This window comes from Artemia franciscana, chromosome 21, assembly GCF_032884065.1.
Source record: "Artemia franciscana chromosome 21, ASM3288406v1, whole genome shotgun sequence".
Classification (NCBI taxonomy): Eukaryota; Metazoa; Arthropoda; class Branchiopoda; order Anostraca; family Artemiidae; genus Artemia; species Artemia franciscana.
This window is the reverse complement of record NC_088883.1, coordinates 23,106,680-23,123,447: the sequence shown is the minus strand read 5'-3', so window position 1 is coordinate 23,123,447 and position 16,768 is coordinate 23,106,680. Positions and strand designations below refer to the sequence as shown.

The following is a 16,768-nucleotide window of genomic DNA, read 5'->3' as shown; positions in this document are numbered from 1 at the left end:
TCCCCAAACACATCCAATCAAAATTTTGAGGTAGGTAGCAATTTTGTTCAGCGTAGTTGAAAGGTCTGGAAATTCTGAATTCGAGGATGACGACCTCCCACAACCCTCAGGACAAAGGTTGTAAGTTATGCCCTGGGGGCATGTAAAGCTTGTTTAGAAAGGGTGATCGTAGAAACTTCGAAAGGGGCTCGCTGGATTGTTCAACAGAAGTTCTAGTACTCTCTATGAGATTAAAACTGATAGAATGTCAGGTACCCCCCCCCGCACACCTCGTGTTTTCCTGAAATGAATCTGATACACATTTTGAAATGGCCATTTATTGTCGTAACAACTTCTAAAAAGGCAAATTTGATCAGAAATTAAAAGGGCTAGTGTCTGTTTTAATGGTCAAAAGTGATTGGAGGACAACTATCCCTCTTCTACGCCCACCATTTACCCAAACACGCCCAATCAAAATTTGAGATAGCCATTTTGTTCAACATACTTAAAGGGTCCGGAAATTCTGTGTTTGAGGATGACAACTCAACTACAGCCCTCAGGGCGGGGGTTGTAAGTTATACCCTGGGGCAAATGTGGTTTATATAAAAAGGGTGATCGTATAAACTTCGGAGGGAGCTTACTGGACTCCTAATCAGAAGGTTTAGTGCCTCTTTAGAGATTAAGAGTGATGTGTGGGTAGATACCCCCCACCTCGTATTTTCCCGAAATGCATCTGATAGAAATTTTGAGATGACCATTTGTTGTCATAGAAACTTCGAAAAAGGCTCATTCGATTGGAAATTGAAAGGGCTAGTGCCCTTTTTAATATTCGAAAGTGATTGGAGGGCAACTAACCCCCCTCCCACGCTCACCATTTTCCCAATGACATCCAATCAAAATTTTGAGATAATCATTTGTTCCAATGTAATAGAAAAGTCCAGAAATTATGTCTTTGAGGATGACACCTCCCCCCACAGCCTTCAGAGTAAGGGTCATAAGATGTGCCCTGGGGCAAATAAGGTTTTTATAGAAAGGGTGATTGTATAAACTTTGGAGAGGACTCATTGAATTGGCAATTGGAAGTTCTAATGTGCTTTTTACGATTGAGAGTAATCAAAGGGTGGATTTGTATTTTCCCAAGCTGCACCTGATAGAAATTTTGAGATGGCCTTTTGTTGTCATAAAAGCTGCAAAAAAGCTTCATTTGATTTAAAATTGAGACAACTAATGCCCTGTTCAATAGTCGAAAGGGAATGGAAGACAACTAACCCCCCTCCCACGCCCACCATTTTCCCAAACACGCTGTCACTGAAAAAGCTATTCATGTTTGAACTTCAGCATAATTTTTGAGCGATGTGGGCACAACGTATTGTTTATTTGTTGTTTTTTTTGTTTTGTTTTTTTAGATCAGGGCACAGCGTATCGAAGGAGTTGTGTAGAAACTTCGAAAAGGGCTCATTCAATTGGAAATTGAATCGTATCAATTGAATCAGAAAGGATGATAGTATAAGCTACGGAAGTGGCTTATTGGACTGGTAATCAGAATTTTTAGTGCCCTTTTTGAGATTCAGAGCGATGAGAGGGTGGATACCCCCTCCAGCCCTTGTATTTTTCCAAAATGTATCTGATCAAAATTTTACGATGGCTATTTGTTGTCGTCAAAACTTCGAAAAAGGCTCATTCGATTGAAAATTGAAAGGGCTAGTACACTTTTTAATGCTCAAAAACAGTCGGAGGGCAACTAAACCCCCTGAGACAACCCCTCCTGAGCCTTCACGGCAAGGGTTATAAGTTATACCCAAGGGGCATACAAGTTATAGATAGAAAGGCTGATCGTATAAACTTCGGAGGGGGCTCATTGGATTGGTAATACGAATTTCTAGTAACCTTTTTAAAATTCAGAGTGATTGGAGGGGGATACCCCACTCCCACCCCTCATATTTTCCAGAAATCCATCTAATAAAAATTTTGAGATGGCCATTTGTTATCGTGAAAACTTTGAAAAGAGCTCATTCGAGTGGAAATTGAAAGGGCTAGTGCCCTTTTCAATAGTCAAAACGGACTGGAGGGCAAATATGTGCATACTGCTGTTACGACTATCGCTACTGCACTAGCTAAGGGTATTAAGGTGAAGCTTTAAAGGAATATATTGTTGGATGTTGAACTAAATAAAAAAAAATTATGAGCATGTGGACTTTCAAAAAGGTGACAAAGCAGTAGTTGGAGAACAAGTCATTCTACTAGTTTAAACCTTTAAGGGTAAGTTGCGGGGGATTTTGACCTAGCCAAAAGACACTATCTACATACTTTTATTACTACCACTAAACCTAATGTAACTAATGACGCTAAAGGTATTAAGATGAAAGGTATTAAGATGAAAGGTATCAAGAAAAAAAAGGTATTAAGAAGAAAAGGTATTAAGATGAATGTTTAGGAGTTTCGATTAAAGGAAAAACTGTATGCATGTAGGTTTCCAAAACAGCATATTAGCAATATCATAGGCAGCACCACTCTATAATAGCTAGAGATATCATTGAAACTTTCAAAGGAGCTAATCCAATTCAAAATTAAAAGTTCTGGTGCTCTTTTTAAGAGTAACAAGAAGTTTTAGGACAAGCAGCCTTTCTCTCAAGCCCATTCATTTTCCAAACGCATAGAGTCAAAATTTGAAACAGCCATTTTTTTCAGTATAGTAGAAAGGTCCAGCAATTATGTCCATGGGATATTAGACATGTCAATCTCTCATACTTATGCAGTTGATCCATCGTGCTTTAAAATGAATCAAAAGGCATTGTAGTTATGGTTGTCAATACCTCAGCGTTATATCGAGAACGACTCTGTCTATTAAGTTGAAACTTTTGGGGATACTACTATTACTACTTCTGTTTTTACAATTTATTTAAATACAAAAGTGTAAGTGTATCCAGGTTGTTCAAGAGCATAGATAGAGTCTTTTGTGAATCATATTAAGTTTTAGTTTTTAATTCAACTTCAGAAGCTGTAAAATTAATAAGAATACTGTTTGTGTCACGATCGAAAATTGTTGAAAAAGTTTCTCCAACACACAAATAACAACCCATGCTATATGGGCTATATGATTATCATAGAAAAAAAGTGAAAAAATATTGTATATTATTTTTTCCATTAATTAGACAATGATAGTAAATAACGAACTGCTATTGACTTAAAAAACTTTTCCACAAAACAAGTTTTTAAAAAAGTAAAGAGCTTCATTAGGCCAAGAATGAGCAAATATAATGTCAAATAATGTTCAAAGCGTTAATATACCACAAATCACTATCAATAAATTAATGAAAGTCAAAACGAACACAGATTAGAATAAACATCCGAGTTAAACTCCAAAATGAGCAAACATTAACATGAGTAGGGCTAATAACCCACATGCCTTCTTAAAACTATAACACAATTGGCGCTTTACTAAAACAAAACAAAAAAAACGTTTGAAACATTACCACCTTTCTTACTTTCAAAAAATATTATCAAAACATTAAGGAAGAAATATCAGTATATGTTAAATAAATAGACAATCCGCGGTCATTTTTTTTTCAGTAAAACGCAAATTGTGTTCTAGTCTAGAGAAGGTATGGGGGCTATCAGCCCTACTATTATATTAATTTTTGATGATTATATATTAATTTTTAATCATTTGAGCTTGACTCGGCTATTTATTGTAATTTCTGTTCGTTTTGAGTTTCATTTATTTAATTATAGCGGTTTGTGGTAGTTTTACGCTTGTAAGATTATTTTACTTTATTTTTGCTCATTCTTGGCTTAATGAAGCTCTTTACTTTTCTTTAAACACATATTTTGTGGGAAAAGTTTTTTTTAAATTAATTTAAATAAGAAAGAACAGGTTATTTGTTAAGACTTTTGAATTGTTTGAATATTTTACAAAAGAGACTGGTGAAAACTATGCAATTCTCGTATTACACACTTTTATTGCTCACTTATAGACGTAGAAGCATATATGCAAAAGCTGCACACATATTTGACGTACTTGGATCTAGTTAGCATAGACATACGAAGTTTAACATTTTCCTATGCCAAAATTCCTGCTAAACACTATATATTGAATAGTCTGGGCTCTGGCTTAAGCCATCTCTTCCTTATGGCTTTTTCAGGCACGTCACCAGTGCTTTTTTACATTTTTTTTTTTTTTGTATTCTCAGTCTTCTTGAGTCCTGTTTAAGGTAAAAAAAGAAATCGAGTGCACTTGAAATGCCCCCCCCCCCAAGTAACTCAAATCTGGTAAACAAAAAGTAGTTTTCACTCGGTCAACTTCGCCTTAAAAGGCCATAAGGAAGACAGAGATTTACTTTTTTTCTAGTTCTTTTTTTACGGATGTTACAGACCTTACATGGCTCTTAGTAGACATTTTTTGGGGTAGGTTAGTTCTCGACTTAGTCTTTATGCTTTGTTATACGTAGTTTTTAAAGTTATTTTTAAAGAAGTACAATAAGTAACATAAGCTTGTATCAGGGTTTTTTAATGTTTCCTTCTATCCATGGTCAATCGTCAATCGTTAATTAATCGGTAATTTAATCGTTAATAATTATTAATTTGTTAATCGTTAAGTAATCGTTTATGAATCGTTAATTTAATCGTTAATAATGATCAATTTGACAATCGTTATTTTAATCGTCAATAATTATTAATTCTTCAATCGTTAATTAAAAACATAACGCAATTGTAGCACATATTAGCACTTGTGTGTTTTCATTTCTGTTGTCTCTTTTTTCTCTTTTCTTGATTTTTAATCAGTCTTTTTCTGGGCTTTCTGCCCAGTTTTTTTGTGATGGTTTACAAATAAAATGATGATGATGGTGATGATAAATATATGTGGGTGGGCATTGCGTCGATAATACAATCTGTGCATATTAGCATTTTTTTTTAGTCAAATTTTCAAACAAAATAACAGCCTTGACAAATGATCCATAACTTTAGCTTAGGAAATAAAAACATGCGATCAACCCACAAATTGTAACATCTTCCGAGGTAATCATCATGGGAATCGGTTGAGTGTAAGGGATAGTTATGGTTATGTCTATCAAGGAGACGGCAATTGTCGCTAAAAAACTCATCGATAAACATGGTTTCTTTTAAGTTTTCTTATGCAGAGGGGTATTCTTATACATGTTTTCTTATGCAAACGTGGTTTCTTATGCAGAGGGGCATTTTAAATATTGTAAATTATCCATACATCTTGCACGTTTTCTTAATAATCAACTTCTCAAACACAAAACGTGAATTCGCATTTGAGATTCCCTTTTGAAATTTGTCTCTATTGTGACCGCTATGGTATTAAAGTCAGTCCTTGTTTTTAGTTAGAACGAGCCAGCGTTGCGTGTTTTTTGTTTTGATATTTTGATGTGGTTAACTTCTTCTTTTTACTATTCTGTTGCTATTTCCTGAAGTTTAAGGGCGTATATGTTTATTTCTTATATACTATATAGTGTTGGACTTGACTCGAAGAAAGTGTTTGAAGCTTAACTACAGCTATACATTATCATCAATCATTGATTAAAATGATAATTCTGACCGGTCCTCTTCTGTGTTATCGTGATGTATTTGAATTTAAATTCTTTGCCAAAAACCAAGCAATAGATCCTAAGCTCATTACTTTTAGTAACTTTTGTGGACTATAAGAAATAGAACAAAATTGAAATAAACCCTGTCATTTTACCGCGCTCACTTTGCTTTCACTAATTACTGTCTCATTAATTCTTTGTTCTGCAGGACAAGAATCTAGCAAAAATTTTTCTGAAATTTTGCTACTAATTCTTGTGTATTAGTTTTTTATTGTTTTTGAGTAATCAAACATAGCCTACCTTGCTCTTTTTCCTTCTCTGCTTTCTTTTTCTTTCCAAACCCAAAGAAAGACATCTTGATTATTATAAACTTTCAAACGAATCTAAAAAACAAAGGCTAAGTCATTGCACAAATAATTTTTTTTCATAGATAACTTCGAAGACCTGGAGCAATGTTTTACTGCTGATGATGAACACTGTATATGTATTTGAAATATCCAGTTAAATAATTTTATTTTTCACTGTCAATAAAAAGGTATCATCCCTATTTTGAACTGTTTTACTTTCGTCAAATTTTTTTCAGAAACACCAGGAGCAATATTTACAGACAAAACTAAAAGAAAATAAAAGGGGTCATCAGGCCAATCCCATCTCAAGCATATTCATTTTTTTAAATGCACAAAAACAAACATAAGCCCTGTCAACGGCTAACAACACATTTGAAACATTTATTCCCTTATGGCGCTATCAAAACAAAATCAAGCAGATTGATGATAAAATTTTCGAAAATTACTCATTTTTTTTTTTTACTTAGAACGCATCTTCAAGCCTGCTAAGTTACAATAAAAATAATTGGGAATATATTTTTAATGTCGATTTTGCTTGAATCCAAACAGGTAATATTAAGACACAAAACCTGTAAAAAAGAGGCATAAAAATAATGTATAATCTTCTGTGAGGGCTAGGAAATAACGTTTTACCCCTTCTCCAAAATAGAAAATTATAATTCCCCCTTAACCCCGGAAAAAGCGCTGTTAAAGTAAATTTCAAACTGATACTCCTACTGTGAGATAAAACAGGGCACACTTATCAAACTTCACATAAAATCTGTCACTTTATAAAAGCCCAAGGCAGCATGCAATCTTTATAAGGATAGATACTTGCCTGCCTTTAGGCTTCAGGCTTAAAATAAAATTATATATATTTTCTTTTAAGTCTCAAAGCATATGCTGACCAGCATTGCCAACACTTTGAAATGTACCAGTTTTTCAACAAAATTTGTGCCAAGTAAGATTAATTTGTTCCACCTGAACAGCAGGGTAAACAGTTGCAAGGACAGGAAGAAATTTTCCACTAAACTAAAATAGATATCCAAGTCAGTAAGGGGGAAACAAAACCAAAATGTATTAGAAAATTTGTTTTGTACCAGCAAATTTTCAAATATTCTGCACTGCACTAGGACTTCTAAACTGTACTAAAAACTGTATAATTGTACCGCATTGGCAACGCTGCTACTGACTCTGATTGTAAAAGTACCCTGAGAAACAGTTAGCCATTAGCATCACGTTAATGTTTTTAGATTATAAATTGGCTGGGTGTTATAGACACTCGTAAAGATATGAATTAAGATATAGAAGCAATTTTAAACTATTAAGGGCACAAAACGTCGGGGGAGTTCATCAGGGCTGAGTATGCCCCAGAGATCATTAATAGATAATTAATTAAACCTTGTGAAGGGATAAAAAATTAAGACAAAACACTTTCAATAAATCGTAGGTTATCAGTGGCAGATTAATTGACCCAATTTCAGTACCGGATGCTTTTAATAGTTATTTCACTAATATTCCAAATGCTAACTCCTGTTCCTTCTCCCAGTCAGTACAACCTAGCAAGAATCCCAGATCCATGTTTTTCTCTCCAACTGATCGCAAAGAGGTACTTCAAGTTATCGAATCTCCCCCTAATAGTAGTACACCTGACTTCTTTGGCATAAGTAACAAGCTTCTTAGGACCATATCTTCCTATATTTGCGAACCCATTGTGCACATAGCAAACCTGTCTATGACCAATGGAGTCTCCCCAGAAATATTTAAATCAGCAATTGTTATCCCGATTCATAAAAAAGGCGATCCGTCTGAGATAAGCAATTATCGTCCAGTCTCACTTCTTTCAGTTATATCTAAGGTGCTCAAGAGAATTATATTCCGACGACTTTCTCCCTTTGTATTTGGGAATCATTCATCAGATTCTCTGATTTCTCCTCATCAATATGGCTTCCGTGCCAAATTTTCAACTGCTCATGCACTAATAGACGCCATACAGTTTATACGTTCCTAACTTGACCTTAAAAATACTGTATTGGGCTTACTTCTGGATTTTTTTCAAAGGACTTTGACATGGTTGATCACAGTTTTTTGTTAAGTAAACTCAATAACCTAGGGATTCGTTGAGTTCCTTTCTCATGGTTCGGCTCTTATCTCTCTGGTAGAGCATTGAGTGTGAGTCTGGGCGGGATGACTTCACATCCCCTACCTGTCCGGAGGGGCGTCCCACATGGCCCTGTTCTTGGTCCAATACTTTTTCTACTTTATATTAATGATTTGGTTACGGACCTGGGTCCATCAGTGCACCCAGTACTTTTTGCTGACGATAGCAACTTTTTCATCACCGGTCCTAATTTACCATCCGTTGTCACCTCTACTCAAACCCTTCTGAATAGAGTACAGGAGTGGTGTCTCGTTAACTGCATGACCATTAACAGCAAGAAAAGTCAGGTGGTATTATTTCGAACCCCTTACAAAAGAAATGCAGCTCAGCCAGCACTTGGCCTAAAATATTCTACCAATCTCCTCCTGCAGGTCGAAGTTGCCAAGATTCTTGGTGTCCACATATACTCCTGCCTATCATTTGCAACACATGTGTCCTATATCAGAGCCATAATTTTGCGACAGGTAATTATGATTAATTGAATCATTTTCTTCCTCCCGATATCCTTGTCACCCTTTATTTTTCTTTTATTTAGCCATATATCTCATACTGCAGATCTGTATGGAGCAATACTTATCCTTCAGTTACCAATAAATTAAAATCTGCTCAAAACCGTGCAGTCAAAGCAGTTTTTCTGTTGCCACAACTATATCCCATCAAGGACATGTACTCCGATTTTGGTATTATCCCTTTTGAACAAATCATCGAAAAATTAAATCTATCTCTTGCATACTCCGCTTATCATAAAAATTTTCCTCAGCACTTATTATCTTATTTTAATAGTAATAATTCTGAGGGCCACTGTCTCCGTTCATCCAACCGTTCCTTCATTGTCCCCAAGTGTATCTCTAGTTCCGCCCAGCGATCCCCAGTTTATAAATCTATACTTCAATAGAATTTAATACCCTCCAGTGTCGAGCTATTCACAAGTTTTTGGACGCTATATAACAATATACTAAAATCTTGATATTATATTTATCTAAATGTCTATTCAATTTGCTTTAATTACCCATGTTTTCTCTTTTCTTTTTTTCTCTCTTCTTCATTTTCAATTTTTTGTTGTTGTTTTGGTCCTTAACAAGTTCGCTTCTAGAATCTTTAATATTATTGGTATAATGTGTTTTTTTTTTAACAATAAACTGAATTGAATTGAAATGGCAACCATGACTAATTTGTGTCATGCAAGTGTCTAAATTTTTTTCACGTCACGCATTACACCTACATTGATAAGTCTCTAGAATTAAATTCCATAGATCATTAGATAATAAAAACGAGTTTTGTTTTACTAAAGAAATAAAAACCGACCAAAACTTTTACTATTCTATCTTACGAAAAATTGAGCAAAGAAAAAACGGTTTTAGTTTCTACAAAGCAGTGAACAAAAAATAAAATGTAAAATCTACACGTTAACTAAAAAAATAAATAAAACTACGCCGAATATTTCGGCCCCACATCCGGGAGCCTTTCTCAACAGAAAAAAATACAACAGACAATTCAAGACTTTTCTAACACATCAGAAACAAAACAAAAAACACACGACAACTAAAACAAAACGAAAATATATATACATATATTAACAATAAAATAAATAAGAAAAACTTACAAATAAACAAAAACATTTGCTTTGGTTTTGTGTTCTAAAGTTATTACCATCAGTACTGGGAGTTTTTGTTTTATAATGTGAGTTTTTCTTATTTATTTTATTGTATATATATATATATATATATATATATATATATATATATATATATATATATATATATATATATATATATATATATATATATATATATATATATATATATATATATATATATATATATATATATATATATATATATATATATATATATATATATATATATATATATATATATATATATATATATATATATATATATATGTATATATATACTTTGTTGTGTTTCAGTTGTCGTATTTTTTTGTGATGTCTTAAAAAAGTATTAAATTGTCTGTTGTAATATTTTTTTTTCTGCTGAGAAAGGCTCCCGGACGTGGGGCCGAAATATTCAGAGTATTTTTATTTATTTTTTAGTTAATCTGTAGTTTTCATATTTTATTTTTTGTTCACTGCTTTGTCGAAATTAAACCCGTTTTTCTTTGATCAGTTTTTCGTAAATGGAAAAGCAGTGTGGTCTTATAAATTATTTACTATTCTATTATAATAACTAGTACAGAATAATAACTAGTACAGAATAGGCGTTTCGGATGGCAAAATTCTGTGATTCAAATCCAAAACTTAGAATTCAACTAAAAGAAAATGGCACAATTAAGACTCAGTCTGGATTTGAATTGTTTCCAGTCGATTTGATTTTGGATCTTCTGGAAAAACCGCATGTCATCAATTGTTAATAATTCATTAGAGGTGTCGACTCTTTGGCAACAGTGGATTGTCAACAGCTTTTCAGGAGAAGAGATGAAGCTGCAGGATCACTGTTGCTTTGAACGATTAATTACTGCAATAGATAGCGTTCTCTTTCAAGATTAAAGTGTATAAAAGTGATCAAACCCAAAAGAGTTTTAACAGTTTTAACAATAAAAAAAGTCAACAGTTTTAACAATTAGTTTCCTAAAATCTCCCCCTTCTTTCTCCTGTCTTATCCCCCCTGAAATGTTTATTATTGCTATGAAATTAGTGGATGTTACCATCTCAAGCGACTTAAGATGGGATGGCCACGTTAATGATTTTTTAAAAAGTATAAATGCTACATTTTCTCTCCTGAAAATCCTTAATAACTTTAAATGTCCTAAACCGCATTGTTTGAGGATTTTACTGTCTTTTGTACATCCTACACTTGAATACGCTTGTCCTGTTCGGTATCCTGGCATCTTTAATGAATTGTCAGACAGAATAGACGCAGTTCAAAAAAAGGTGCCTAAGAGTTATCTTAATGGGTCATAAGCCTCACATTTCCCATCTTCGGAGAGCAAATTTAGTCACCCTTAAGGAAAGGAGAGCACAATGCCATGCATAACCCTCCTACTACTTCTCTTTTCCCTAGTGAACATTTAACCTTCCCCCCTCGAACTTGCCCCCCTCCGCGTTCTGTTTCAAGAAAAAATCCTTCTTGTCCCAAAAAGAGTTTCCACTGAAAGATATAGAAGAGCGTTCACCCCTAACATAGTTGAAATTATAAAACAATAGCCCCTCCCCCTTCTCACTTCACTTTTATCTTATGGTTTTAGTGTTTACTTTGCAATTCTGAACTTTGCAGTTCTTACTAGCTAGACTTTTGTTTAAATTTGTTTTCCCTGTTTTAACTCTACGAGTTTTTATCGTCTGACTTTATTGATTGCAATTTTATGATTTTTTACTGACCTTTTTGGCTTGTGATAGCCACTTCGAAATTAAATAAAAAAAAACAATGTTTTTTAACTGAAATTAAGGAGTGACATTAAAACTTAAAACAAACAGAAATTATTCCGTATATGAAAGGGGCTTTTCCTCTTCAATGCCCCACTTTTTACGCTAAAGTTTGATTCTTTCTCTTAACTCTACTGTTTAAAACAGTAAAAAACTTTAGTGTAAAGAGCGGGGTGTTGAGGAGGAAAAGCCACTTTCATATACGGAATAATTTCTGTTCATTTTAATTTTTAATGACGCTCCTTACTTTTAATTAAAAAGCTTGTTTTTTATTTAATTTCTTATCGTTTGAATTAATATATGTTTTGATTTTGGCTCTCCACACATAAATAATTAAAACTAAATTTGCATATTAGTTTTTTTTGGCTAAATGGCCTTCTCGTAGTTTTAATCAGAAGATTTTGAGAAAAAAGTGGGAGAGGAAGCCTAGTTACACTCCAATTTTTGATTGCTTAAAAATGCAACTAGAACTTTTAATTTTTTACGAATCTTTTTATAAGTAAAAGATATACGTAACTTATAAATTAGTTTGCGTAAAGAACTTTTGTATTCTTATGTTTTTATTACATATATGAGGGGGTTTGCCCCCTCGTCAGTACCTCGCTCTTTACACTAAAGCTTAAATTTTGTCCCAATTCATTAAGAATGACCCCTGAATCACAAAAGCCGCCGAATAAATAATTGAAATTACTAAAAATACTTTAGCGTAAAGAGCGAGGTATTAGGACGAGGGGAGCCCCTCATATGGGTAATAATTTCTGTTCGTTTTAAGTTTTAATGCTGCTGCTTACTCCCAGCTGAAAAAAAACTATTTCATTGTTTTTTTTGTAAGTAATGCTAGTAAATCCTGCGCTTCCTTTATGGAAAATTCTTCCCCCATGACAAATTCCTCGATGGAAAGTTCCCCCAGCATATCCCCCTCTTCTCAACCCCTGCCTCCAACCAAAAATCCTCCTGAAAACGCCTGTACATTTCCCAATAACCATTACTATATTTGTCATTTATCCTGAAATATTTAGTACAAAACGGAGTTGTGACGCCACAGTTCAGTTCAAATTTTTTCAGTGTTTTCACAAAAGAGTGCGCGGAGCTAAATCTTGAGATTAATGTGAACAAGTCAAAGATAGTGCGCTTTAACCGGCTAAAAAGTGATGTTATGGAGCCAAATGTTCCATTCCCTCTAGCAAACAGTATCAAGATCCTTGGAGTTACTTTTTCCAATGACATCAGCTTTGCCACACATATTGAAAACGTGGTTAAAAGTGCAAATGCTAGTCAACAGAATTTAAACGGTATGCGTAGGTTCAGTGCAAACACAGAGAGTATTAAGTATGCATGCATAGCGTATGTCCGCCCCATTCTGGAATATGCGTGTCCTGTTTGGGTGCCCTCAGCACTGAGAACAGTGTATCTTTGTCAGGAGCTTGAATCGGTTCAGAAGCGAGCGGTATCGATCATCTTGGGCCGCCGTGACATCCCCTACGAAAAGGCTCTGGAAGTGCTAGGACTGCCGTCACTCCAAAACCGGTACGAAACTCGGATAATGAGTTTCGGAAAGTACTTGCTTTCTAAATCTCAGCACTGTGACATTCTACCTGATCAACCTCCACCATCAAGAATGAGAAAGCAAGATAAGTTAGTTCCCGTTAAAGCAAGAACATACCGATATGGTAATTCTTTCGTCCGCGAGATGCGAGATAAACACGCATCCGTGATCTGCCTTCTGGTAAAAATATAAAATTCCACATTTCTGTAGATAGGAGCTTGAAACTTCTACAGTAGGGTTCTCTGATACGCTGAATCTGATGGTGTGATTTTTGTTAAGATTCTATGACTTTTAGGGGGTGTTTTACCCTATTGTCTAAAATAGCGCAAACTTTCTCAGGCTCGTAACTTTTGATGGGTACTACTAAACTTGATGAAACTTATATATTCAAAATCAGCATTAAAATGCAATTCTTTTTATGTAGCTATTGGTACCAAAATTCCATTTTTTAGAATTTTGGTTACTATTGAGCCGGGTCGCTCCTTACTACAGTTCGTTACCACGAACTGTTTGATTTCTCTTCCCCCATGACATATTCCTCCAAGGAAGGATCCTCCCACATAGCCCACTTCCCTCACCGCCTCCTCCCCAAACCAAAAAAAAACCTGAAAACGTCTATACACTTCCCAATAACTATTACTGTATGTAAACACTGGTCAAAGTTTGTAACTTGTAGCCCCTCCCCCAGGGACTGTGGGGGAGTAATTCATCTCCAAAGACATAGTTATTATGGTTTTCGACTATGCGGAACAAAATGGCTATCTCAAAATTTTGATTCGTTGACTTTGCGAAAAAAATGAGCGTGGGAGGTGCCCTCCAATTTTTTTGGTCACTTAAAAAGGGCACTAGAACTTTTCAATTCCGTTAGAATGCACCATCTTTCGACATTCTAGGACCACTTGGTCGATACGATGACCCCTGTGGAAAAGGAAAGAAAAAAAAAACCAAAAACAAACAAACAAATAAACACGCATCCGTGATGTGTCTTGTGGTAAAAAATGTGAAATTCCACATCTTTGTAGACAAGAGCTTGAAACCTCTACATTACGGTTCTCTAATACGCTGAATCTGATGGTGTAAATTTTGTTAAAATTGAATGACCTTTAGGGGTTGTTTCCCCCTATTTTCTAAAACAAGGCAAATTTTCTCAGGCTTGTAGCCTTTGATGGGTAAGACTGAACTTGATGAAACTTATATATTTAACATCAACATTAAAATGCGGATCTTTTGATTTAGCTATTAGTATCAAAATTCCATTTTTTAGAGTTTCGGTTACTGTTGAGCCGTGTCGCTCTTTACTACTGTTCGTTACCAAGAACTGTTTTGATAAATCTTATCTTATTATAGGTTGACATCTTCTAAAAATATTTTTTCAAAAAATATTTTTTCGAACATTCCTAAACCGTTAATAGGAAAACTTTCCTATTTTCTAACATAAATTAAAAAAAGAAGATATTTACAATAAAAAAGTCATATGGACAAACTTCCATAACAGTACTAATAGTTCAAGATATTACAGCATTGACCTAATATTTGATTTACAGTTTTATTTCTACTTATTATGTTTATAAGATTCTGGGGTAATTTAAATAAACAACTTTAGGAAATTCCGATGGGCGGCAATGCGAGTCCATTTATAGCGGACTTGTTTTAAGCCAATTATATTGACTATAATTACATAACAAATAAGGATAGCAAAAATAATATTAAATATTCTCTTTCAAGTAATCAAAAAAATTTGGATGATCATTTCGTTATAAACTGTCATGAGTTTATTAAGATTTTGAAAAACATTCATCCATACGAGTTCACTCTGGAGCTTAGTCATGGTACAGGTGAAGAAGAACAATTTTTAGATTTAAATAGCAATGTTTCTTATAATAGTAAATTAGTTTTTAAAATATATAATAAAGTGGATAATTTAGATTTTGAAGTAATAATTTTCCCGTTACCAGAAAGTAATATACGTTCAACCGTCACATACTCAGCCTTTTACTTATAATTATTTAGATGTGTCAAAAACTGCAGTAATTATCCAGATTTTGAGAATAGATACCAAATTTTAAGCCACAAACCGATCTCCACAGGTTTTCCACGAAAAAAAACGTGCGAGGGCCACAGCTTGTTTACTTCAGGATTTCTTTGGTTGTTACGTATGAGAGAATGTTTTTCAAAGACATTCTTAGACGTTTTTTAAGGCTCTTTTTTTCAAGACGTTTATCAAGACGTTTCAAAAAATTTCAAGACTTTTTATGAACTTTTTCCTTAAGATGGTTTTGAGACGTATAAAGAAATTTCAACACGTTTTTCAAGACTTTTTTGTTCAAAATGTTTTTCAAGACATTTCAAGACGTTTTTAAAGAAATTTTTCTTCAAGACGTTTCAGATTCTTGAGATTTTTTTTCTTTCAATGTATTTTTCTGATTTTTTCTCAGGCAACCTTTATAATCTAAATATTTTTGTCTGCATTAGGATTCAAAGGAGATTTCCCCTCAATGGAATGGAGCGCTGGACGTCTGGACTATGAAAGCCTTTCTAGTATTATTATTCGTGGAATACTTTCTACGTTGTAAACTATTCCACGAAAGGGGAATCCCCTGTCCTCCATGCTAGAATGATTTAATGGACTACGTGTCTTCCTATGTCTGCAATAATTAACATGCAGGGGGGAAATTGATTACTAGAAATTGGTTACATTTAATGTGCACCTGCATTTTAAGTAATACTTTAGAGGGTACTATCAGATAATATTGGGGATTGTTCATAGCGTATTTTTATTAAGCGTCTTTTACTCTATTGGAACTTGAATGTGCTATCAGAGATGAAATAAAAGCGAGACTATCATTATGGCTAGAATATAGTGTACCTTCATATGCGATCAAAAGTCTTTCTTTTCCACTTTATCACACATAATTTTGCAGTTATATTAGAGGCTATCTTGAACGAGCATACAAAGTTAACGGCCACAAGATGCTTAAATTATATTGGTGAAATATATTGAAGTTTTATCCTGTTGTTCGTTAGTATCCGTCGTTGGCTGTTCAAATTTGTTTGGATTTTGTGCAAACCGCAAATATTCGCGAATAACTCACTTTATTGTTTGTTAGGTATTTCATTTAATTGTTTTAATTTTTGGTCTTTTATTGAATTTTGGTCTTTTATTGGCAGTTTTTTTCAATGGTTTTGTTGTACTTTACGCGCTTGTTTTTGGGTTTTTGTTTTTTCTTGATCATCTTATTTTGTTCGCCCTGAAGAAGAGAGGCGGCTGTTCTCTCGAAATATTCCCTTTCTGTGTTTTCTTCAGTATTTTCATTTGATCTTTAAAAACTCTGTTTTTTTGATCATTTTCTTTATTTATAGAATTTTGCACATATTGTTTTATCTGCAAACTTTTTTTTAATTCTTAGTAGTTTTTGGGAATATTTGTAGCAATTATTTGAAGTTTTATTAGGAACTTCGGTGATATTTACTGGAAATATATATATATGTCTCGATTGCTAAAAAACCACGTTTGATTCACTTTATATATTTCCGATTCAAGGTTTCTCCCTTAGAAATTCCCAGGAAAGAAGACTGTCTAGGGACTTGACATTTGACTAGCCAAATTCATGAATTTTGTAGATTAAAGTCTGTATTGATTCACATTTCAACGATAAATATGAATTGAATGATATTTCCAGTTGAACAAGCAATCGTAGTCAACAAAGAGTTGCTTCCATGCACCATTTTCTTTTTACCGCAGATTTCTTTTACACAGAACTCTTGAACGCAGAAAGTTAGAAGAGGGCTCATTCGTTTGAAAGTTAAAACTAATGGTGTCCT

General features: G+C 34.0%; 1 protein-coding gene across 4 annotated transcripts in view; it reads right to left on the bottom strand.

The window, feature by feature from the left end:
- LOC136040857 (cAMP-dependent protein kinase catalytic subunit 1) overlaps window positions 1-16,768 on the bottom strand; it is a 324,235-nt gene that overhangs the window by 280,659 nt on the left and 26,808 nt on the right. For all 4 annotated transcript variants that reach the window (XM_065725234.1, XM_065725236.1, XM_065725235.1 and 1 more), the window contains exon 2: window positions 5,829-5,911. In XM_065725234.1, coding sequence (XP_065581306.1) covers window positions 5,829-5,883 — 55 coding nt within the window. In that variant the 5' untranslated portion in view covers window positions 5,884-5,911. The remainder of the gene's footprint in view (window positions 1-5,828; window positions 5,912-16,768) is intronic.